Raw genomic sequence first — 26,376 nt, forward strand, 5'->3', positions numbered from 1 at the left:
AGTACACCGGGGCAGAGACGAACCCGGTGACTGAGACCAGGACTGGAGCTAAAACACTTGGGTCTGAAATGTTAGCTTCATCATTGACTAAATTTGCAGCCTTGCAACAGTTAATCTCTGTATGCCTCAGTTTCCTTATCTGTAAAAGGAAATGATAATAGTTCCTACTTTATTAAGATGCCAGGAGAAATAAATTTATACAAAGCCTAGAGAATAACATCTGGCACGCAGTTAGAACCGGACCATCGTTAGTATTACACACATGTTGGTTTGTAATTTGCGTTTGAAAAATACGTATTCAGTCCTCAGTATCAATTTGCACCTAGGACTGGGTCTCATAATGCTAACACCCAGCTTCTCTGGGTGATACTGGGCTCTGCTCCCCAGTCTTGCCCTCTCTGGGCACTGCCTGCAGCTCCCGTGTCAGATCCCAGCACAGCCCCCTGGCTCAATGAAGAATTCTCTTCTGTTGTAGCCAGCTCACTGGGGATCCGTTTTCTCAAGTGAAAAAAGACACATGGTTAAACAAATCATCTTTCTTTCAGCTCTCTTCCAGCTCTGACTAAATTTGATCCCACACTTCCCCAAACAGTGAGTTATACTTGAGAGGGGAAAAAGGAAGGAAATTACCATTTTGACTGCCTACCCGCCTAAGCCAGGCAAGCAAGCACTTTGCTGCATGACCTCATTTCATCCTCATCACAGCCCCACCAGAACGGTAATTTTAACCCTGTTTAACAAATAAGTAAACTGAGGCTCAGATAGGTCAAGCGATTGACTCAAGACCACACCGTTGGTAGGTGGCAGAGGTTGCATTCAAACCCGGTCTTCCTTTTGTTTGGGTCGACTGCACATTCTGAACTTCACTGGTGGCCTCCCACACTGTCTTCATCTCAGACAGCAAGAACCCCGAGTGCTTTTCATGCTTTGCTTTGAGTGGGTGTGCAACTTTTCTTTTTTTTTTTTTTTTTTGTCTTAAACGTATCCTTTGAAAGGAAAGCAAATGAAATTCATTTACCAGTTACAGGAGTTTTTAAAAATCACCGCTCACATCTCACCCGACATCAGGGTTTGAGGGAAAGCCAGCAGCCCTCCTGAGTCCCTGCGCCCCTGTCCTCACCTCTCCTCGCGACTGCAAACTCGGTGAAGGGAAAGGCGCCGGCTGCGGGCAGCGAGCTGAGTTCCAGCTCCGGTGCTGCCTCTGTGCTCACCCTCGGAGCCGTCTTTGCCTTCTCTGTCACAGGACCTTGGCCGGCCGGGTCATCCTAAGGCTTCTTCCCAGGTTACAACCCCGAGTCTGCGGGCTTTGCTGGCCGAGGGCGTGCCCCTGCCGTCTCCACCGCAGGTCCCGGGTTAAAGGGTCCTCTGCTCCGAGGGGGCTGCTCCCTGCTGCCCCACCCCGACCCGCTGCCCCTTTCTTTCCGCTTCCCCTCACACGGAAAAGCGGAGCCCCTTGCCCTCGCTCCCCGGCGTCGCCTTTCTCCAGACAGCCCCGCCCGGGGGATGCTGCCGGCTGCCCGCCCCGCGCCGCGCGGTCCCCGGCTCTCCGCAACTTCCCGCTCCTCGGAGGGGCATTCTACAAACTCGGCGTCGGGTCCGTCCATACGGGGAGGCAGAGCCTGTCGCAGTTGGGAACTCCTGCGCCCAGGCCCGCCCCGCAGTCCCGCGCCCGCCGCCAGCTCGGCCCCTGCATCCCGCAGGACCCCGCAGGAGGACCTCGCAGGAGGACCCCCGGACCGACAGCCGCAGCGCTGGCCCCGGCGCCCCTCGTCCAGGCCACGACGCGTCGCCGCAGCCCGGGCCGCACCGGGGGAGGCGGGCGTCCTGGGCGCGCAGCCCCGCCGCCCTCCCTGCGGCCTCCCCGCGCGGGCCTCGGGGCCCTCCTCTCCGCTCCCGCCTCCTCGCGGAGGCCGCCAGGCGGACCCAGCCTGCCTCTCTCCCCGCCTTCACTACCGGGTCAAGCTGCGGAGGGAGGGAGGGAGCGAGCCAGCGAGAGAGACGGCGGCGGAGCGGCTCCCCACCCGGCGCGCGCGCGCGCCCCTGCTCCCCCTCCAGCCTGCTCCCGCCCCCCTGCCCCCTCCCCTCCTGCCAGTCCAGTACAACTAGTGCACACACTCACACACTCACACACACGGCCCCTGCCGCTGCCACTGCAGCTGCCATGGATATCAGCTAACAACACACACCCAGGGCGCGCGCGCTCCCACTCGCCGCGCGCAGGAGTGGCCCCCGGCATCCCTACCCTCCTTCCCCACCCCCACCCGGCCGCTCACCAGCTCGGCTCCGGCTGCCGCCGCCGCCACAGCTCTCCTTCGCCGCGGGGCCACAGCCCTGAGTGTCATTCCGGGGCCGGCACCACCTCCCCGAGCTCCCTTACCTCTGCCCAGCCGCCCCTCGCATCCTCCCCCTTCCTCGTCCACACTCCATCCAAAGAAGAGGCAAAGCACCGAGCAGAGAGGGAGGGAGCAAAGTCTGCTCCTGTCACCTCTGGCCCCCCTCGCTCCTCCATCCTCATTCTCTCACACCAACCCCTCCAGCCCAAAGGAACCCCTCAGGAGCTGAGGCGACTCACCCCACTGCCATGTCCAAAAGCTTGAAAAAGAAAAGCCACTGGACTAGCAAAGTCCACGAGAGTGTCATTGGCAGGAACCCAGAGGGCCAGCTGGGCTTCGAACTGAAGGGGGGCGCGGAGAACGGACAGTTCCCCTACCTGGGGGAGGTGAAGCCAGGCAAGGTCGCCTATGAGAGCGGCAGCAAGTTGGTGTCGGAGGAGCTGCTGCTGGAAGTGAACGAGACCCCCGTGGCGGGGCTCACCATCAGGGACGTGCTGGCCGTCATCAAACACTGCAAGGACCCCCTCCGGCTCAAGTGTGTCAAGCAAGGTGAGCGCAGCGGCGGGCTCGGGGCTGTGCCGGGCGCCCGGACCGCTCGGCGCGCGGGGCGGCGGGAGGGTGGGCTCGCGCGAGGAAGGGGGTGTGTTGCGCGATGGCGGGGCGAGGTCGAGAGAACGCCGGCGGAGCGAGCGAGCTCTGCAGGGGAGGCGAACGGGGGGCTGCCTGGCAGGGAGGGGCAGGTGGCGGTGTGGCGTGCAACTTTGTTTGCGCAGTTCCATCCTGCCCTTTGGAAGAGGTTCGGCCTGGTCTGACCTCCGAGGTGAAGGCGAGCTCCTGGGGCAAATTGAATGTGCGTCAGTGGCATCGCCCGCAGTGGGTGATGCGCTTTTGGGGGAAGGAAGCAGGGAAGGATGGGGGAAAGGGAGGAAGAGGAGGAAGGAGCAACTGGAGGTTGCAGCGGCAACACCAGCAGGGCCGGGGACGAGAGGGGGGCGGCGGGGCGAGCGGGGAACTACGCCCCCCCTTTCGGGAGCTGCGCTGGGGAGCGCGTAGATCCGCAGCCCTCTCCTAAGGATGCCGGAGCCGCTAGCGGACGGAGCGGCAAGGGACAGATTGCTTTGGGCGCTCTGACGGGTCTTCCTGAACTTTTCCCTTGCTGCACTCCTCGGTCCCCTCCCCCGCCCCGGGCCGAGTCACGTGGCCCCGCGAGTCACGTGCGCGCTGACAAACCCGGGCGCTCGCCCCTGGCCGGCCCGCGAGAGGCGGCGCGGCGTGCGGAGCGGGTCCCAGCGTCCGGGGGTCGGGAGGGGAGACGTGGTTCCCCGAGTGTGCTTTCCTCAGGGGTCGCCTTCGTTGACTGCAAGTTCAGTGTGGTTGTACTGTCCCCTGGCCTCGGATTTGCAGGAGGTGTTTGTGAGCAGGAGCTGGGTAAACAGCTGGTTACACTTCAGGCTGCCTCAGCTCCCACCTGGCTTGGATGAGCCTCAGCTGAAGGCTGTAATGAGGATTTAGGGAGACTGAGATCTCGCAGACCTCAATGACTGTCTTTGCTTCAGAGAGGAAAGAGTGAGAGAAAAGTTTCTTGCAAAGAGGACCACTTTAACTGGAATAGAATAGTTTATCTTCGTTTTCCACACTCACAGGCACATTGCATGTGTGGTGTGTATGTCTGTGTGTATATTCATCTCAATGTGAAAGTTTGTTGGTAATCTTACGGTTGCCCTGCCTCAGAGATGGAATGGAGCGCGTCACTGCCTGCGTTTGAGCAATCACTTAGTCTTACTGCATGATCAGCTGTCCAGAAACACTCATAGGGAGATGCTCTTCTCTATGAAACCAGTTTTAAAAGTAAACAAGTGAAAAATAAGTCTCAGGCGAAATTTCTTGAATGTAAATTGGCATACAAGAAAACGTTTCCATTGGGAGTTCTTGAGTATTAACAGCTGATGACTTGAGCTGGGCTAATGTAAAGGTTGTCTTGTAGGTCGCTGACGCTCAATAGCCTATGAAAATGAAGAACAGGAATTAGGGAGGAAACAGAGTATCTTGGTATTTCTCAAGGTGATGTAGCAGAGGCTCAAATATAGGGGTTCGTGTTAACATATTTGATGCCATAATACTATCTTATAGCTGTACATATCAAGTTCTGGTTTTGAGTTCAAGAGATCCATTGCGCAATTAATGACCATGGTTTTGTTGGCCACAAGCTTGGTTTTTGTGGTGGAAAGTGGCTGCCAGAGTTAATGCGCTGTTAAATTGGACAAATGGCACCATCTTAGGAGGTGATGGTCCTGTTATGGTTGGCAGTGATGACCCCATTTTAATGTTGTATTCATTCTGAGCACTACATTTTGGGATGCACCCTGGCAGAATATAATTCTAACAGCAAGAATGTATCTAGAAAAGAAAGGAAGGGAGATTCTTGGGTATTGTAGATATATTCTATCAAATCCAGCGGAAAGACTTAACTTGGAAAAGTGAGGGCATGAAAGCTATCATTAAATATTGAAAAGCTATCAAGTAAGAAAAGGAGTTCTGACTATCCTGTAAATACTCCACTGCACAAAACTAAGATGAATCTATGGAAATTTTTGAAGGATGAGGCATCTTTATCTTCGTTAAGAAGATGAGCTTTCTAACAGAGCTTTCTGAAAATCTGTGGGCTATATTGTGAATTCATGAGCCCCCCCATCATGGGTGTTTATGAAGAGGCCAAAATGACCACACGCCGTGGATTTCTTTGTAAGATGGCGACCTAGACTCCATGTCAGTTAAATCCTGCCATAATTCATCCAAAGTAGTCTCTGATCACTCAATTTCTGTATTATATTTTGTTTGGAAGATTATTGCTTTTGGAACTCCTGAAATATGTGCAGATAAAGTGATATATTTAGGGAAAAATCTCTTTTCATTCCGTATTAACCCTCAGTTCTGGGCTTCGCTGGGTCGTTGATGATTGATGTTGCGAATGATGTTCCCGGAGCGCACGGGAACCTGATTTCACCTTCTGAATCTCCGTTGACCGAAAAAGAAAATCAATTGCTTCTTTTAGCTTTTGTGGGAAATATAATCCTCTTGTGTATTCTTCTAGATATGGTGGTGTGTCTATAGCGTTCCCTTGGTGAAATCATTCTTTCCCTTACCAAAATATAGATAGGTTTATTTTATTTATCATTGTAAGCAAAGTGGAATTTTCAGAACCTGACATAGAGATAGTGCCTATATGTCTTGGGTTTTACAACAGATTTCACTTGCTGAGAAAATATTTAGAAACTCTTGACTCAGTAGTTTTATTTCTAGAGAGCCAACAAGCTAGTGTAGCTGAAAAACTTCAACGTGGCTTGTTAAGCAGGTATATTTTTAAAATATTAATGAGATGATTGATTTTTGAATATTCATTCAAATATTGGATATTATACAGAAACTGCATACATAATCAGGTAAACTAAGGCAGATTTTTGCAAAGAAAAGGAGTCATTTGACTAACAAAAATATTGTTAAAAAGTGCACCAGATAAAATTGCATTGTTTACTAGATTGTTATTTTTGTTTGGCTAATTTTACATTACAGTTGTCATAATTTTAAATCATAATTTTAAAAGAAGGTCAACCACTAGGATTTTAAGACCTGCTAGACAAAATAGGTGTATCATAGTTTTTCTGCATTTAAATGGCTTTAAAACCATTTTTTAAAGCCATTTAATTCAAGGGATTCCTTTTTTAATTTAAGCTGCTTTTAATCCACACAGTGTTGAGTCATGTATGAAAAATGCCATTTATTGTCCCATCCAATTATTTCTTATAAACTGTGGCTTTCTAGTTTATAATAATAAACGTTCCTCACCAAAGTATTTAATTCCAAATTAGCAGCTGTGTTCTATTCTCTCGTTAATGCAGCAGACCCAGCTGAAAGAAGTTTGCTGACTGATTTTTGAGACCTCTGCTGAAGGTTTTTCTTTTTTAAAGTTTGCTGCTGAAGTTCACAGCATCCACTTACACAGACCATTGTGTCCTACATTCCTCGAGCTATGGCTTCTCCTGCATCTGTTACCTCATGGGGAACTACATAGCCTGGGCTGACTTTCCCATTTAGGATCTCACAATGGAAAATGAAGGCAAAAAGTTGTCTAGTTCTTCCTGTGAGGACCAAGGACCAAATCAGGCCTTTGAAATTCGGTTCTAGAGAAGTACTGCTCTCCCTCCTATTGCTCCTTTCAAAGGCGTCTTCAAGGGAAAGTAGGTCCACATTTATTAAGAGTCATGCTTTTTTTTGGCTGACTTCAGGCTAATATCATAGAGTTAAGCTTGTATGCTTCTTTTTATTTAGAAAGTCAAAATTTAAGGTATGTGAATCTTGTTGACCAATAAACGATAAAGTTGTTTAACCAATTTGATCAGTTAATTATTTTAGAAGAAAGCAGCTTTAATGTTTTGGAATAAGGTTAGTGAGACAATTGTCTTTGGGCATAATTTATGGGAGATGCTACTGTGGTTTTCCGGTTGATGTACATAATTTAAATGGTATGACCTTGAATGTTGAATATGACCGTTTGCTTTCCCTGTGTTTGTTTTGGATGAGAGCAATCTCAGGGTGACATCACAGCTCAAGGATTTAAGTGCCATTCTCTTCTCTTAGCATTTATACCATGCAATCTTTTGGCATATTTATTATGCTCACTTTCCATTTCTGTTGCTTGAAACTCACACATTCACTTTCATAATGAGCAAAAGTTTTCACATTTGACAACACTCACTGCTTATAGTTTGCACAGTGGCTTTCAAATGTGTAACAGACTCTGGCTGAATCACTTCCCTTAAGAGTTGGGATGGAATAGTGGTTGAACGTATAGGCTCCCAACTAGACAGCCTGGCTTGGAATTCAGAGTGTGTCACTTAGTATTGGCTATATAAGCAAGTTATCTAGCTTGGGGTGGTAATAGTACCTTGAGAATATTAAGTAAGTTGTGTATTTAAATGATGTAGAGTCTGGTGGATAATATGCGTTATGTAAATGTTATTCCAAACATACTGGTCGTTTTGAGCTAGTGACATTATGAAATGTTTTTAACTTTCAAGATATTTTACTCTTAATTGAAGACCAACTGAAAAATATGCAGTAATTGACTAATTAATAGTATGAGTAATTTGCAAGTAGTATTCTTGAAGTTTTTCTGTAGAGTAAAATAAATCCTTTTCTTTGGAAAGCATTAATGTGAAGAGTACTGCTGTTAAGTGGATTGGAACTTATTTTCACCTTTCAAAAATAACTCCTGCTGATGCTGCCTTTATGAGTAAAGATCTGCTGTTTTATATTTATTTTATACTTTAGCCATAGTTTATTTTCACCCAGTAATTATTCCCTTTGAACCCATATCTTTTCTCCTAAACAGTTGGTGAATATATTGAATCATTTACTCTAGGCTTGACAAGCATAGAAATTCTATTAGAATTCACTAATTTAAGTTTAGGAATTTATTTATACTTCTTACATGTGACTATAGCTAGATACAAGTATTATGTTTTAAGGCGGAGCTTTTACTTCTCAGCTAGAAATCAAGCACCTCATAAAGAAGAGCAATAACAAAACAGAATTAATTCGTAAGTGTTCACAGTCAACCATACGTGATAAAGGAAAATACATCAGAATTCAGCAAGAAGTTACTTTGCATTGGTGAGGAGGTCAGTAGCTCAGTGCAAATAATTCTCCATATTGACACTTTCAAACGAAGCAGCCAACAATGTATCTACTACCAGTGCCCCCAGGAATTTTAGCATTTCGGTTGAATTGATCCCATCTTAGAATTCTATAGAAACCAGCTCGGGTGTCCAATATTAATTTTCAAAAGTTTTTCTTAGCTACACTCTGGCTATTTATTGTGATAAGAAGCGTGGAATAGGGTCTTACAACTTTCTTAGGATTGTCAACTTTTAAAATTAGTTATTCCATTCCCTTCCCAGATCCTTCTCTTCTGTCTCCAGTAAGGACTGATGTGATAAATTATAATTAATGTTATATAAATAATTTACTAATAGGTTCATAATTACTGAATTTGCATAGTTAATAAAAGACTCGCGTAGGGATATGCATCTGCTAAAAACTCTTACAAAATGCTCTTATCATCATAGAGAATTAATAATTGCTTCCATTATTGCATTTCATTGACATGCTATCAGCTCTTAAAAAAGACTTCATTTGGGGATTACTTTTTTAAAAACCTTAAGAATTTATTTTCAGTTTAATATATAGAGTTGACTGCTTTGGATAGTCTGGAAGAAAGAGAAAAAGGTTTTTCTTAGTTGTTTAAATATTAACTCAAATGCATCTAGTGTATCTATTTTCAAAGATCTAGTTGGCTCATGAGTGGATATTTTATATGAATGATTAAATTTGTTTCAATATTTGAAATGATTCTATGACTTTCTCTACCTTGGAAAACATTTCTTGTAATTGTTACATGACTCCATGCCAGGCTTTGTGTCATTTTCAGTTAAACATTTAAAAAAAAATCACTGTCAAAACCATGGCTGTCGTCATATAAACAATAATAGCCAAAACCAAATATGTGACAGAAAAAATAAACCTTTATAGTGTGAAGTAAAATATTTGAAGATGTTGATTTTTCTGATGATAAAATTGATGGAAGAACTTTTTGAACCTCTTAACTGCTGTTGGTGAAACTCCTGCATCTGAAACCGTGCATCTGAGATTTTTCCATAAATAACCATGGACTTTATTAAGTGACTCTGTGAAATGACTTAGGAAGAGGCAAACTTGCTTAATTAAAAAAATGTATATTTTTTAATCTATTTTTCACATTATATGATGTTTGAAGAAGTTTCTTAGAACATGAGTTTCCCCAACATTACACTGAATTATTTATATTGCTGTGGATTACAGATGGCATAAAAGCTCTTTGCACTTTACATTATCACTTAATAGATCATAGAGAATGTCTGAGTAATAATGTTGAGTGCAAAAAACAGTTATATCTATTTTTAACATCTATTTTTCATTTTACAGGTGAGCAGTGTTGCTTGTCCCGGTATTTTGTATTGGTGTGTGCAGGAAGGGATATATATGAATACAAGGATAATGAATGCTGTAGAAACCCACAGGTTGATTTAGCAACATTTCTAAACTTGTGGAAATTTGACTAGCTGGATTGCAAGCATGCAAGTTTCAGGGATATGAAACCTCCAGCGTTGCATTTCTGAAGCAATCTCATCAGTCCACGGTTGACCCCAGGTTGCCTTTCTTTGCAGTCTGTGGTGTCAGGATGTTAAAGCAACTCTTTAGTAGACAGTTTCTTCAAAAAAATAGGAAGCATTTAGGCTTAAAGGGTCACTAAAATCGCCCAAAAGTTTTGACATATTTCCAAATCACCCTGAGCATGAACAACTGTAATCTTGCCTTTCTAGCAAGTCAGATACTTAGGGAATGTCCATTTTTTGCTGTTAGGACCGGAGTCTAAATAGACAGAAGGAAGTTGATCACCCTCTGGAAGACAAGAATGCTATCAAGATGCTCTTACCCGTCTGCAGTTAAAATACTGAAACCTTCTTTCAGTATTTCTTCTGAAACGTTATTTATGGCTGGATCTCCTTTTCTGCTTCAGTTGAAGTACCTATGCTTTCTTCTTCTTCAGTTTAGTGTGGGAGAGTCACTCCAGAGAACAACAAGTTTGTTCTTCTTCTTGGTATTCATGGAACACACACACACGTTTCAAAAACTAAGCTTCAATGCCAGTTTTTAAATCAATGGTCCCAGAAAGGCATTTATGCATGTGAGGGTACAGTCTTATTTTAAGGAAAGAGTTACATAAAATTATTCCATGTGTGACAAATCTAGCTGAAAAGCTTGCATAGTCACCCATTAATTTTGAACTGTGAATGATATTTTTAACCCTTATAGCTCTGATAATGGGAGACCATCAAGACATAATGTTATCCAGTACCCAGATGATTTCTATATTTCGTATATATTAGTTGTTAAGAAGTCATAATAGGAAGTCAGGTTTTAGTAGTTTGGATTTTTATTATTTTAATTTGCATCACCAAGTGGCTGATGGACTACATAATGCTTAGGTTAATGTCTTGTTAATATAGCAAAAGAAGGTGCAAAGACAAGAGGAGTGCTTATTCGTGAGCTTGGTAACACATTTGCAGAGTAATTTAAATTTTCATTGGTTTAGATGTCCCAGAGTAAAATGAGAGGACTGGATCCAACGCGCTGTGCATATATTGTAAATCACAATTCTCAAGAAGTAATCACTTAAAAATAAGTTAAATGATGCCTAACTTCTAAGTGTTCCACTAAAATACAGGTGTTGGTGTTGCCTTACTGTGAAAATAAAGATGTCAAGAAAAACTAAGTTTAATTAGCATGGATCCTAAGAGGTTTTGTTATGAAATGGAGAATATAATATTTTTAATTACGTTAATGTTTTAAATTTAAAGCCATTTTCTTTATGTCAAATTATTTCACTATGGAATGATACTGTATATGAGTTTATAAAGTGCATATATACCATAAAAATCTAATAAAAACTGTGTAAAATTAATATCTTTTATAGCCCAAACAATATGCTAACCTACTCCCATGAGTCAAAAAAATGCCCTTTTACATTCTCATCCCAAGTCTCCCTTTTAAAATTAATTGGAAAATCTTCACTGTCTAGTGTCGAGAGCATCCTGATGCCCTTTATCCTTGGGGAAGTTGACTCTTGTATCATTGACTGGGGAGATGCTTTGCTTCTGTTGAATATGCCTTCAGACAGACTTTAGAAAGCCACAGAGTTCTTAGAGGTATTGTTGGTTTTCTACCTGGAATGCGTTTCTTCTCCTCCTGCTCCCCTCCTTCCTTCCTAACAGAATGCCAGTTTTGTTCAAGCATCCACATGCTGATGGGCTGCTGTGCCATGTGTTTCGTATTAGGCTGGCCTCATCCCAAAGGGATGAACTTAGGCTAGTCCAAGCCAAGCATGGTAATTCCATCTCTTCGCCAGTGATTGTTTTAGGAAATGGCTTATAACCCAGTTCTAAGTAATGAAAAGTAAGGTGAAGTCCCTTGGGAAATTTTTTGGTTCTTGAAATAAGATCCAAGACAGATTTATTCACTTTTCTGTCTGTGAAAGTTGCTGCACATGGAGGTGATGCCTGGACCAGCTGTAGCCATCTTGGGGTCACGAGGAGAGCTAGCCTAAAGGTACAGAGTGGCAGAACAGAGTGATAGAAAGCTACTGGCGCCTTAAGGAACTGCTGAAATAGTGAACCAGAACCAGCCCTGTCTCAGGACTACTTAGTATTGAGGTAACACCACACAAGATATTTTAAGCCATTTAGATTGGGTTTTCTGTTATTTTGCAGCCAAAATCTTCTGATTGATATAACTGTAAAATGGTATAAAAATAGCCATTTTATTCCTATTTTATTGTTTTGGGGAGCATTGGTGAAGATCTTCTTTCAAAAAGAGAAATCTATTTGGAGAATAAATCAAGATGTATTTGTCTGTTACATAAGCTTGGTGAAATTCTAGGTATGTCTCCATTACCTCATTCAGTTTTGCTCTGGTTGGACTTCTGTTTTAAATTCCAGAAAGTTTTAACCATTCTGAAGTAAAATATGTAGGAACACAAATTCATTTTAACATTATCCAAAATAGAACATAATCAAGAAAGCAGTCAGCTACAAAAATATGCCCACAACTCATGCCAAAACCAACGTGAATACTTTTTGAATTATATAGTGTTTACAAATGTCTGTACCATTGATCCAGGAGTGTTATATAATTATAAACTGACTCATCAAAAATGTTCCAACTTCATTTTCCCGGGGCTAGAATTCATTTGCTTATCATTCGCCAAACATTTGTTGGTAACCTGCTTTTCTAGCAGGCACTGAACTAGAGATTGGTGATAAAAAGATGAGTAAGACTTCATTGAGACATGGTCTACACCCTCAAGTCGTCTGTGCTGTGGTATGTCTGTGTGACCTGAGTTAAAAACCATTAAGGAGAATGTTCTTTCCTCTTTTAAAGATAGCTTTCATGATGTGATCAGAATAAGAGGCAGGAAGACGAAACATTTTGGAGGAGAAATATGGATATTCTACATCATAGATTACAGTTCAAGTAATTACGTAAACTCTGTATGTATTTATTTTTAATGTCGTGCTTACGTGGCAGGCACTGTGCTCTAGAGAGACCATAGAAAGTTGTGTAGATCTTGATTCCACCCCAGAAATTCCACAGTGCTGTGCAGTAATTAAGATCACCAGATGTGAGTTGAACAAATTATTTCACATCTCTGCATGTCAGTTCCATCCTTTGTAAAACAGGTATCATTAAAGAACCTGCTTCACAAGGATATTATGAGGAATGAATGTTATATGCATATGGCATGCTTAGCCCAATGCCTGGAGTATAGGAGAGGCTCAATTATATATATATGTGTAATATATACAAAATATGTGTATATAATATTTGAAATTATTATAATTATCATATGTACTATATATTCATATTCTATTTGGTTTAGTAATTACTATAAACAAAAATTTTCAATGCAATAAATGTTTTGAAAGACCTGTACTTAGCAGAAGGGCACCTGGTCTCTTCTGAGGTTTCAAGCAACGTTTCATGGAGGAGACAATCCTTGAGTAGAAGACCAGGCAAAGAAGGGAGGAGAAGTCTAGAGAAAAAGCAAGGAGGCGCTGATATTGAGGGTTTTGAAGAATGTGATAAAGAGTTTCCAAGTGCTGAGATCTGGAATTTAATATAGACAGTAGTAATAAATGAGCTTGGGGTATTAGAGGTGAGCCAACCTATTATATAGAACTGAATGGTGAGTCACTGAGTATTATTATTATTATTAATAGCAAACATTTGTGCAGTGCCTATATGTTATTTTTCTAAACATTAAGATAAATGTTAATTAATTTAATCCTCATATCATTCTAAGGCAGGTGCTATCATTAGTCCCACATTTCACATAAGAAAACTGGAGCCCAGAGAGATTAAGAAATGTAGACAAAGCCACCTAATAATTCGCACAGCCAGGATTCAGATCCAGGCAGTGCTCCTAACCACTATGCTGCCTTGCCTCTCTGTGTTTGAAAGGTTTTAAGAACAGAATTGACAAGGGTCATATTTGTCCATTGTGTTTCCAGTGCAGGAAAATGTAGGCAACATTTCATGGAATATATGTGGGCAATGAAGAGACCTAACTGAAGGATGCTGAAGACACAAGGAGGAGCCCGTTTAAGAGGCTACAGAGTGATCCAGAGGACAGGTTTTGAGGTCTTGAACTATTACAGTGAGGATAGGGATGGGAATGAGGAGAAGGAGTTGAGAAATATGGAGGTGGTAAAATTGTCAGTACATGTTGATTGGGATAGGGACAAAGAGAAAGGAGTCTTGCTTGACTTTCTGGTTTCTGTTCGGTAGTATCAAGCCTTATAGAGACTAGAGGCATGGAGTAGATCTGGGTAGACAGTAATTTCGTTTGGGATATATTTAATATGACGTGCCTGGACGGAATTCAAGTGGGAGGCGTCTGAATGTTCCAGTCTTAAATTCAGAAGCGCAGTTGGGGCTGAAGGTATAGATTAGGGGATATGAGCTTATTCTCTGAGATAAGGTAAAGGCAAACAGAACAAAGAAATCCTGTGGCACCTAGGTTCGAGAAGTCAAGGATCCCAGGAAGGGACCTAAGACTGTTACCAGAGTGGTCTTCACCCTGAGTGAGTGGTGAGCACTGCCAGCACAGCCGAGATGGTTACAAAGATGGTGGCTGGAACGCTTCCATTGCATTTGGCAAAAATGAAGGTCGCCTTTGTTTGCTGCCATTTCAGTGGAGTGGATGGTGCAGAATAGCCAGATGTCAGAGTGTAGAAGAGGGAACAGGACGTGAGAAATTGGGAATAGCAGATGCATCCTACTCTTTCAAGAAGCTTGCTTAGTAGGAAAGGGTAACGGACAATTGCCCTCATGGGGATGGATGGTTAAGAGAGAAAGAGGAGAGGGTGGAAGAGACACTTGAGCTTAGATTTCTGCATTTGTCACATAAATATATTTTATCCCATCCATATAAAAATATTCTAGCAAATTAAGATCCTTTGACTGATTAGTTGAATAAATCATTATTCATTCTATTTTTGTTTTGTGTCATGCTAAAGCTAGGTCCTGGCATTGAAAGAATAAGGATCGGACCCCTACCCTCCAAGAATACGGAGGAGCAGATACAAAGCTAACCTTAAAACACTGAGTTTTAGTGGAATGGCACAGAAATGAACATACTGCTTTTAGAGCATATTAGAGAGAAAGGAGGAAACAGAGGAGTATAGTGTAAAATAGAATGTGGATCCTGGAGTAAGAGCACCTCACTGGGTTCCAGTCCCGGGTTCCTCGCTATCCTTCCTTGCGGAGGGACTAACTTTCTCTGAGTCTCAGTCTCCTCCCGTGTTACAGGATGGTGGTTAGAATCAGAGAAGATGACGCACGTGGAAATGTTCTGTAAAACTTTTAGCACCGTTCAGTTGGAAATGTTGTTACTTAGAGATGGAAGCTCGCTGGGGGAGGGGGTGCTTCACTGCATAGGGTAGTTTTGAGACTGACTCTAAAGTGTGAGCCGTGGTTCAGGAGGGGAGGGGTGGAGAGCAGAGACAAGAGCACGACCAACGATGAGAGAGGGCGAAATGACCCTCCTGAGCAGAGAACTGAATGCAGATCAATGAGGCCAGAGAAAGGGGACCTGAGTACTCCTAGGGGCAACTGAAGAACTTTCTGGGAAGGAAACTTGAAATCCTATTAGGGAAGGGCCTGAAATGTAAACCTAAGGAGTGTGGACATTGTTCTCTAGTTGAGTAAACCCGCTGAAGGTGTTTGAACAAGGGAGCAGCCTAATCAAAGTGGTTGGGTGTTTTTATTTTGTTTTTTGGGGGGAGGTCAGTGAGGAAATTTGGTTTGAGGGATGTATAGAGTGGAGAAGAAACTGAGAGCAAGGCCCAAGTTCTGGTATCAGCCGTGGGTGTGGAGGAACGTGAACTTGAGAGAGATTTTAGAAGCAGGATGGCTAGAATTTCTATCCAATTGAACAGGAGGTAGTGGTGAAGGGGAGGCGGGAATGAGAGAGAAGTCTGAGATTTCTGACGCGGGTGGGTGTGTGGAGTAGATGCAGGTGCCATTAACTACAGAGATTAAAATTTAATCTACAGGGGAAATGGCCTCAGGCTGTTCCGGAAATCGAAGATGGCTGTGTTTGACAACTGCGGGAGAAAAAGCACGCTACTTTTAGGATATTTTGGCTCTTAGTGATAAGTACTATAATTATATTCGTGAGCTATTTATCCCTGATTTTTCACTTAAAACAATTTAGACTAGGCATCGAAGTTAGAGTGAATTAACAGAATTAAGTTATAAAACGGCCTATTTTTTATTTTTAGCCGATTTCCTTATTTCGTTTTGCTCCTATTGATATTACCTAAAGAGCAGAGTGAGCAGAGAAAAATGAGGCCCTGGGAGCCAGTGTTTGAGGCGCCTGCCAGATGGCTTGTTTCTGATGTTCAAAGGAGGTTGGTCACATCCGTCTAGAGCTCACAGAACTGTTGGAGCTGCAGGTTGGAGAGCTGAGTGATCTTGTCGGTCATAGCTGTAGCCCTCCGAGGAGCTGTGGTCCCCTCAGAAGAGCCCTGAGGATGAGAAGAGGCCAAGAATGGGGATTTGAGAAATGTCTGTATTTAACAGGCCTGCGTGTATATTTCCTTACTTAGTACTTCTAACCTGGCAGGGGGTAGCGTTAATCTTTAATAATGTACAAACCTATCTTCTTAAATTGGGTCCTTCATAATTTGTATCGCAGAGGGTGTATTTATTATAGATGGATGTTTCATGTTAATGTATCTCTGTTAAGCACTGAAGAGAAAGTTTCCATTTTACCAGCAAGTTACATACAGACAGCAGTAGTGAGACCTCAGTCTTCAACCGTGCTGCCTTTATCTGCTGTGTTTTTTGTCTCAATTCAAAGGTTCCAGGAGCTAAACAATGCCTCATGTTTTGATTCTGTGAGGTGCTATTTTGAGACCAAGCTCCTTGACCGTGGGTGCGATATTCTATGCGGTATTTGCAGGAAACCCTGACAATGCAAACTCTTCTCTAAGTTGTGCTGGCATTTCTTCGTTGAAAGGATGTTTGTAATGAGTTACCTTCCTCTCACATGCAGAATTATTCAAATGTTTCCATATGGCGATGGTTGGAATACGCATCTTTTTGAACACTCCAAATTGTATCTTCTTTCTTGTAAGGAGTTTCTCTAGTTCAAGGTCGTTGAAATGACGTGTGAAGTATTTGGAACTGTATGTGTTATAGAATTTTGCTAAAAATGAAAAGATTGGCAAATACATCCCAATATCGCAAAGTTCATTTGTTTGATCCGGAATCGACGTGTGAGATTTAGATCCAGGTTCGTAGTATCACGACAAAATATTTACTCATTTTCATTGGCTGTAGAACAATGGTTTGCCAGTAAAGCTGTCGAATATGTCACTTGCCCTAGACCTGGAATTCGTCGAGGGGTAGAGCCACATCTAATTTGTATCTGTTTCCCTAGTACCTGGAAGGATGCCTGAAAATATGTAGAATGTTTAGAAAACATTTGTGGAGTGAATAAATAATAAAGGTCTTCTTTCCCTATAGTACTTGATTTATTTGAAATGCATTGTACTAGCCAGGGTTCTCCAGAGAAACCAAACCAATAGAAGACGTATACATATATGTATATTATATATATAATAAAATAAATGCATATACACCAATAGTATAAAAAATATATATGTATATATAGATAGATAGAGAGATTTTATTGTAAAAAATTGGCTCACATGATTATGGAGGCTGACAGGTCCCAAGAGATGCACAGGAAGTCAGAAACTGGAGACCCAAGAGAGCTGATAGTGTAGTTTCAATTTGAAGGCCAGCAGGCCTGAGACCCAAGAAGAGTTGATGTTTCAGTTCAAATCCAAAGGCAGGAAGAAACTAATGTCTCATTTCAAAGGCAGTCAGGCAGGAGAAATTCTCCGTTACTTGGGGGAGGGTCAGCCTTTTTGTTCTAGTCAGACCTTCAACTGATTGGTTGAGGCCCACCCACATTGGCAGGGCAATTAGGCTTTACTCAGTCTACTGATTACAATGCTAATTCGTCCAAAAATACCCTCACAGACACAGATAGAATAATGTTTGACCAAATATCTGGGCCCCTGTGGCCTAGTAAGCTGACGCATAAAATTAACCATCACACACATTAAGAACTTCTGTTCATAATTAATAGCCATTTTTGCCAACAGCTATATCCTTGAAAGATATTTTAAAACATATTATGAAATAAATTTTTTTGAATATCCTTACAGCTCTCTATATTATGTTGTGGTAGATTTTTTTGGCAGTGTGGTCACTACCTACCTCATCCATGATGAAACTCATTTCACTTAAAGTGTTGCTTTTTCCCCAAAATATGTCCTATTTTGTTCTAAAATGCGTTTCTTGCTCATGATTAATCTAAATGACAAAAATTCCTTGGTTTATTGAGCATCATTTTCATCCTTACACTGAAACTGTTATGAAAGGAATCTGTTTCTGTTTAACTTGAAAGTTGTATGTTAAATAGTTTCAAAAAATGAAAATGCAAATAAAATAGTTTAGCAGTGTGTAACCTGTGCTTACTTGGTCCAGAAGAGCGTGAGCCCTGTGAAAAGCCAGGTTGCTGAGTCGATTGCTCATCCACACGAGAGAGTGGAGCTGCTCATGGCTGAGAAGGAATGACATTGCCAGAGACCTCCTGTATCAGAGGCAGGTTGGAAGTTTAGTTAGATTAAGAGATTTTCTTTATTGGGAGAATAAAATTGCCTCTTTTGCTCCAGAACGGTGGTTTTCATCTAGGATGAGAATTGTTCCAGGCTGTTCTAGAAGAGAAAATGGCTCTATTTGAGAACTAAGGAGAATGGAGAGGTGGTAGATTAAGCAGTTCGTGGTAAATTAGCAATAAAATGGTGTTCGTTTGTTGTCCCTTTAAAAACATCTTTAAATTGTCTGAGTAATCAGAAATAAGAGCTCCTTCAGTGAAGGAAAAGCATAGTACGCATTTTCGCCCTAAGAATATTTACTGTTTTCTTCTCTTTGTTCCACTGACCTTTGGATGTATTTGGTTGGTAGGTAAATCAACTAAATTTCTTATTTTTTTAAATTTAAATATTTGTGTGGCGTTTTATTAAGTTATGAATGTTGAACTTGGAAGTTCATATCTAAATTAGCGCTCCGATTTCAGAATTGCTGAATTTACTGAGGGGAGATTAATAAAAACGATTTATTTATTTTTTTCACCATTAGTAATAATGGTGGTACCAGCTAAGTAGTATGTTCCACTTAGTATGTTCCAATCACGTGTGCTCTCTCATGTGGCCGGTTTATTAAACAGGTGGGGCTCAAAAGGGACACACAAGAAACAATAATTTTTCTCTGCCTTACCACAGACCTCACTGCCCCGCCTTGTACCTGTTTTTTACTTTCATCTATCAGAATAGACTCCTTTGGGGGTATAAAAACATGTAGTCTGTTTGAAATATAAACTTCAACCTTGCATCTGATTTCAAAGTTCTCCTCGCTTTTGACCTCAATCTCCATCATGAGCTCTGGAAACCAGTAACGAGAGTGTTTGGTTAGCGTGATCTGCTGCTTTAATTTTTGCTTCACTTCCTCCCTCTGCCCACCTACTTCTGTCTCCTCAGAGGTCCGGGCAAGTGAGGAAGAGGAACAAGAATCCAGGAACAAAGGCTGGTTTCTCCAGGGCTTTTAAATCTGCCCCTATGTGTCCTTGGGTATGTCAGGCTTCCGGATGCTGGCTTTCTGTTACGGAGCACCTTTGTATGTTCTTCAAAGATACATCACCTTCTGCATACCCCTCTGAGTCTTTGCAGCATGTCCTGACAGAGGCGACGGACTCCTAACCTGACCATTGCAATTGTGCGCTCAGCTCCTTCCCACTGCACCACACCCCAGGCTCTTTCTCTTGCTGTCCCGGTGGCCCAGGAGGCAGCCCTCTGGAGCTGGGTCCTCTCCAGAGAGCTTTTGCTCACCTTCTGCTAGTGTCTAATTGGCCGTGGGAGACTGCATGCATCATCGGCCCATCATGTTGCAGAAACGCAGCCACGTCTCTTCTTGCTCAGATATCATGGGCAGCTCCACCCAAGCTGCCACTTTCAGAATTCTCTGGCAAGAAGTAGGCACAAATCCCTGACTTTATGAATATCCCCAGGCTCATGGGAAAATCTTTCAAGATCTTCTTTCAAGAATGAACTCTCACACTTTGCTTGTGGGAAGCAGCATGGGGCAACTATGACTTTCAAGAATTCAACAAGCAACTCCTCTGGGAGGGACCCTAGTGAGCCACCGCTCCCTTGTGTGCAGCACTATCTGCGAGGGAAGGAGGAGAGGGTGCTGCATTGATTATTAAGATTCCTTCAAGGAATCTTTTTCGTGGAATCTCTTTTCAGCTATTTGGTCTTCTCATCTAGGCTGTTGGGAACCATGGTGGTCTTTGGACGGTTTTACCATGAATGTGATCAATAACTTGCTTATTTCCCGTTGGCCTCAGCTTTGAAGACTGAGCTACAATTCCGGGAAAACATGACAAGTCCCACTTCACATCTAGTTATGTTCATTTAAGGCTCACATTAACTCTGTGAGGAGAGTGATATTTATCTTCCCACTTAAACGTGAGGAAACTGAAGTATAGAGAGTTTTCATTCCTTGCCCAAGGTCACTCAGCTCGTCCAAGGTCACTCAGTACTAAGTGGCTGCCTGATTGAAAAACCTTTACTCTTCACTTTGCTGTATTGCTGAAACAGAATGGGGCAGAGTCTAGAGGATTAATGAACTGATCTCCTAGACAGGTGCCCAAAACTACAAAGCAGACAGTGACAGCACCCAAATGTGTCACTTTTCTAGTTCCATTTCCCTTTCCAAAGCTTCACAATTTTCGGATAGAAATCACATTCATTTCTTTTCCTTCCTCCCATCTTAGAATGATTCAAACACTTCAAAAGTAATTGCTAATTTCCATGCTGAAATCATAAGCATCTTAGAAGTGTTATAATATTTCTTATTCTGCTGTCTCAATATTGCATAGCGTACCCCATTGGCAATCATGAAAATACTACAGTAGGACTAGGTTCAAAGAAAATGAGGAGCAAATTCTACAAATGCAAAGAACTTAAAATTCCCCAACAGTGTTTTTATGCTTTCTGAATTTTTTTAAACAAATATTTCTTTGTGAAGTTGAAAGTTTATCGCTTTATCACTTCGTGTGAATATTTTCTTCTCAGAAATCAAACATTTCTTATTTGTCTTCTTTCTCCTCCCAGGAAGTTGTTAGTCTTACTGCTACAGTTGACATAAATCTGCTATTTGTTTACACTCAGTGGCATCCAGATACATGATAAATATTGCATTTCTAAAATGTATCCACTTGTAAAGCGTAAACTTGGAGATTCGGCTCCAAAGAGCTGTCTTATCTCAGGTGTTCTGTTCTAGCGTGCTCATGTGGAGCTTATATTTAGTATTACTTGAGTTGCAGATTTATTTCTTCTTGCCTAGCAGCATCAGCTGTTTCCTTCTTCTGGTTCCAATTATTATGATTATTTCCAGCTTGAGTGAAGTTTGGCAAAAGCAAATATAGAAAGGGAAAGGACAGAATAGGCTATTCCCTCAAACTAACGTTCAAGCTTATCAGTCTTTATTTAACTGCAGAAACCATTGATGTTTGGAGCTGGCAATTTAATATCGATTTTGGTCTTCTCTGGTGTTGCGCACATAACACCAAGTGTGTGCAGGGCACAGTTTAAAACTGTGACAGAGTCTGGAAGACGCCTCCTTGCCTCTACTAGATGAGACCATTGTCCTTTTCTATTAGAGAAGCTAGAAGGGGTTTGGGTTTGTATTTGTTGAATTCTGTGATGTTCCTTGCACGTGTAATATATGAAAAAAATAGAGGTTATAAGCACATATGTGTTACTACATGCAATATAAACAATATATATGGTTAGGTGCCTGATTACATACTTGGGCTGATTTGGGTGACTCTTAGGTATTTATAATCCATGCCTGAGGCCCCCAGACAGTTGTGTATGTTGAGGTTGTGGGACAAACAGTTGAGTAAGAGTCAAGAAACTCATTCATATAGGTTGCTTTTTTCCTTCGTGTTTCTTTAGTAACTTTATGGCAAAAACAGTTTTTTCCCTATTCCCAATGACGCAGAGGATTTGATAAGAACCTCTGAGAACTTAACTCATTCTAATAAATTTGCTCTGAAGCTTTTATATGTACTAAGAGGATACAGCGGGAGGGGAGAGTAAGGTCAATAAAGGCATCAAATTAGATGCTGAGTTTGTGAAGATGCCTCTTAGTCATTTGGTTCCATAGAGTCCTAATGCTGAGGCTAACTGCAAATTCCACAAAGTCTTATTTTGGCACTATAAAGTAGAGGAATGACTGAATACAGGAGACTGAATTATTGATGTACATTTTAAAATTTTAAACATAATATTTAAAAAATTGAGCCTAAACTTTCTTATTTAGCAGGTTTCCTTGTCAGCAAATAAGAATTTATGTCAAGGACACATGCATTCTTTGCAATACATATCATGTTTACCTCTGCAGAAAATTATTTTTTTCCATTTTGAATCCATTTAGCTTAAAACAAAACACATTTTTCTAATTTTCTGAGGTGTTCCTTGATGGAAACATTGTCTTATTGGCTAACACCATCTTATTTTAAGCTTTTAAGTGGATAGCGTTTTTATTTTAAGTTATAACCTCTATTTTTTTTTTTTTTGAGGAAGATTAGCCCTGAGCTAATTACTGCCAGTCCTTCTCTTTTTGCTGAGGAAGACTGGCCCTGAGCTAACATCCATGCTCATCTTCCTCTACTTTATATGTGGGACACCTACCGCAGCATGGCTTGCCAAGTGGTGCCATGTCCCCACCGGGGATCTGAACCGGCGAACCCCAGGCCCCCAGAAGCAGAACATGCACGCCGCCGGGCTGGCCCCTATAACCTCTATTTAAAAAAAAACAACACTTTAACTTGAAAATAACCTTTAAGGCCAACTGCTGAATCCTCTTGCTTATTTGGTAAACTTTACTCTGTATTCAATGAGATTATTTAATTTATTACTATTATTAGAGAAAAGTCAGTTCTAGTATATGTGAAAAATAGAAGATTCTCTGATAAACTATACAAGGAGTTTTTCCACCTTTTATTTTGCCTTTGTTGCTGACTTCCAAAAAAACAACACAAAACTCTATTGAATGTAGGGAGCAGAATTTTTTTTTTAGCAACATTGTAAATTTTGCTAACCCGTACAGAGAAATCAAAACATTGTTTTTTTATTTATTGACTTGTCAATAAGGCTTATGGTATGTTCAGTGTTTATTTTTGAGATTTATTATTTATTGAAACAATTTGATTTAATTCAAACAAAATGAAGAAATAGATGGAAAGCTGTTCTGTTGAATAATGTTATTTTTATGAAAGATGGGGAAACACTTTTGTGAATGAAAAATATATCCTTAATTTATGAAGCATTGCAGATGTGGATTTGATTGTGGGGATATTTACATAGCCATGCAGAGTATGTGGAACTTATAAACAGGTCATTTCTCCTATATAGCTACACATAGGCTATGGTCTACATTTTCTATTGTTTTTATAATTGATAAACAGGGCATATTTATAAAATCTTTATTTAGACATATCCAAAATGCTATCCAAATATTTAACTTAGAAAATATAGGAAACTGGATATTTTTGTGTTCTTAAAAAGTAAGCTTTCCAAAGGACGTGCCTTGGACAATGAGAGCAATGGCAATTATATGTTTTCAGTGGGGTATTAACTCAGCTGATTTGTCACCCAATATAATCCAATAAAGAAATGCAGTACAGATGTTTTCCAGCTGCAGGCTCGTTTTGCTTAGCACCCAACTTTTGAAGATTTTACTGATTATTCCTGAATCAATAAGAAACATGAAGATGGTGTTGATTATGATAATTTTAAATTTTAAAATTTGACGTTCAGTGATAAACCTAGGCATTCTTTTCCTTCGTTGTATATTTATAACCTGCCAAGAATAAAGATAGGCCAGCCTGCTGATAAATAACGCTATTCTAAATCACCTGATCCTACCAAATAAATCAAATAAATAATGATATTCTAAATCATTTGATCCGCTACAGTGAGATGTTAATTCTGGGCAGTGGTCGTGGAGAACGCAAGCCGTTGTTGTGGGACTGCGATGTGTTTAAGGTGGAATGGCTTCCAGGTAGAAGGGTCAACAGAAGTATTATTTTATTTTAATCTCAACTCTTTCTATAGATATCCAAATTATTATATTTTCCTCTGAAGAAGAGATTTCTTTATGAGTTATAAAACCAGACTTTTCTGCCTCTTGTTGTTTAGTGAATTTATACAGATAGATGTTCAGACCTGATTTCCAGTCTAACAACTGCCAAATTTTCATGCAGTCCTCTCTGACTGGAACCACTCACATGCCTTCCAACTGCTCTCTGTACATCTCGGCAGTGTGCTCTGCTTCTTGCTTTAAAAACCTGCAAGGCGACTTAGTTTCCATTTTAGTAAGCTGTGCCCCCTGATTTCCCAGCGTCTTCTAATGATGCCATTGATCACTAGTTCAGCTGAACTGGAAACTGGGAAATCTGTGCCGTCCCTTCTCTTTTTTCTGATTCCTTAGTTGGTTTAATCGTCACTTAGGTCTCGGTGATATTTCTTGTGCAGGCTCTTTGCTTTCCTTTTCCTGTGTTAACACTCTCTGTGTGCCCCTTCCTTTCCACTCTCTGTACTGACGCCATAGTTTCTAATCTGGTTCCCCCCCTTGCCCAATCCATCCAGCAAGTGACTACCAAATTAATCTGCCTAAAATACCACTCAACATCATACTCCTCTTTCTATGCCTTTCCCCCATACTGAATAACCTCTAAATGCTTAACCTGACGTTCAGAGCTCCCCAAAATAAAGCCTAACAACTTTCTACGTGTATGTGATCCCATTCTGCACACCATCTCAAGCACGCTGAGCTGGTTCAATATTATCTTCATCCTTTTGGCCTTTCCATAGCCAGGGATATCGTCCTTTCAGTTTTGCCTGCTGAAATTCTGCCTGGCTCTAAGGCCACTTCCTTCTCAAATGATGCCACGATTGCTCTATTTAGAAGTGTTGTCTCCATTCTAAGGTGCCTCAGTCTTAGGGCACTTAGAGAAAACCCGTCATTTGTATGCATGCCATCTTACCTACTGTTCTATAGAATCCTTATCTTTGGGGATTCAAGCTTAAACATCTTCCTAGTCCCTTTCACTACTGCCTTCACAGAGTAGGTACTCAATAAATATTTATTGAATGAATAAGTTATCCCTTCGAAGACATGAGTGAATTTTTGTGTCCTCAACCTGCCAATAATAGATTCTAGACTGTGTGCAGTGCATTTATATCAGATGCCAAAGCATAGCAATATTTTATTTTTAAATGTTTCTATAGTAAAGCCTTGCAATGAGAAGATAGTGACGTTTGGTGGAATTAAATAATTCTTTTTTCTCTTTCGTAATATTAAAACTAAATGCAAGGGGGGCAGCTCTGTGGCCTTGTGATTAAGTTCAGTGCTCTTTGCTTCGATGGCCTGGGTTCAGTTCCCAGGTGCAGACCTACACCACTCATTGGCAGCCATGCTGTGGCAGCAACCCACATACAAAATAGAGGAAGATTGGCAGGAATGTTATCTCAAGGCCAATTTTCCTCACCAAACAAACAAACAAAAAACCTCCCCCTACACATGCAATACTAACTGCAGGACCATTCAGAATTCAGGTTTTCAGATTGAAGTGACCTAATTTTCAGAAATACTTAGGAACATAATTATGTAATCTGAATAGTGAAGAAGATGGGAAGTCAGTTCTAATCAAGGTAGAGGAGGACAGATTTATTCCATTTGCAACTTATGGTATCATTGACATAGGCTGGACTTTCCCCTGATGTCTGGATCTATAGTTCAATGAGAATTTCTTTCCGAAGAGTAAATTCTAAGGGGGAACTGGCTTCAAAACTAAAGTGTGAAAAGTTCAGGTCTGACATTGTACATCCCTGGTTCGTGTGACAAATTTATGGAGATAGAATCTAAATGCCTAATGGTCTTGGACAATCCTAGTTATATATGCAGCAATTTTTTTCCAAAATGGTACACATAAACAGATAAATAACCTACATCCTCCATTTCACTCCTCAAGAGGGAAGATAGTTGGAAGCTGTAGGAAAGGGAGAAACTTCCTAGTTTCATGATTTCTATCTGAGAGATAGAAAATCATTTTTTATCTTTGCTTTAGCTTATGGTTATATATTACAGTGACAGTCCTTTATACGGGGCTCTGAGAATTTCTTTGATGAAGATGCCAAGGGGGAGAACGAGGACGAAAAAGAGGAGGGGAGGAGGGAGTCAGGAAAGAGAGCTTGATTTAGTCCAGAACACGAGTTTTTGATCTAGTGATCTACGCATTTATCTTTGGAAAGTGTTCAATCAACTGAACCATTAGGATAATAATTTCATCTAGTAATTTCCCATATTGGAGTCCTGCAGTTATGAGGGTTTAGACTCTAGCAAACAGGAATTGAGTAGGCAGCTCCATAACAAAAACTAAAACATTGTTCTTACCAGTCTTTGAATCCACTCTCAGTTTGGGGTCAAGACAAAGGTGCACAATGTTTTTGAAGAACAACCAGTTAGATTCTGTGGAGCACAATAGATTGAACAATCATTCGTGTGTTTCTTTGAAAAGATTCTTTCTTTAAAACAATACAGTGCCCTTCATTCAAGTTCAAACACTGAGTTTTCCTGGTGCAGCTTTTGCTTGTTGTGTCAGATAATCTGCATGTTGCTTTACAATGCAGAGAAGCAAATGGTCGCTGGAGCCTTTATCCAACGGCTTCTGTCTCTCTCT

The 26,376-nt window shown here is 41.5% G+C and overlaps 1 protein-coding gene across 14 annotated transcripts in view; it reads left to right on the top strand.

Annotated features, from left to right (window-relative positions):
* The first annotated feature begins 1,966 nt into the window (after positions 1 to 1,966).
* Positions 1,967 to 26,376, top strand: part of MAGI2 (membrane associated guanylate kinase, WW and PDZ domain containing 2) — a 1,255,661-nt gene continuing 1,231,251 nt past the window's right edge. For 13 of the 14 annotated variants that reach the window (XM_070617000.1, XM_070617003.1, XM_070616985.1 and 10 more), the window contains exon 1: positions 1,967 to 2,882. In XM_070617000.1, the coding sequence (XP_070473101.1) occupies positions 2,582 to 2,882 (301 nt within the window). In that variant the 5' untranslated portion in view covers positions 1,967 to 2,581. The remainder of the gene's footprint in view (positions 2,883 to 26,376) is intronic. The other variant, XM_070616993.1, reaches the window with a different exon arrangement.

The sequence above is a fragment of the Equus przewalskii genome, chromosome 4 (assembly GCF_037783145.1).
Source record: "Equus przewalskii isolate Varuska chromosome 4, EquPr2, whole genome shotgun sequence".
Lineage (NCBI taxonomy): Eukaryota > Metazoa > Chordata > Mammalia > Perissodactyla > Equidae > Equus > Equus przewalskii.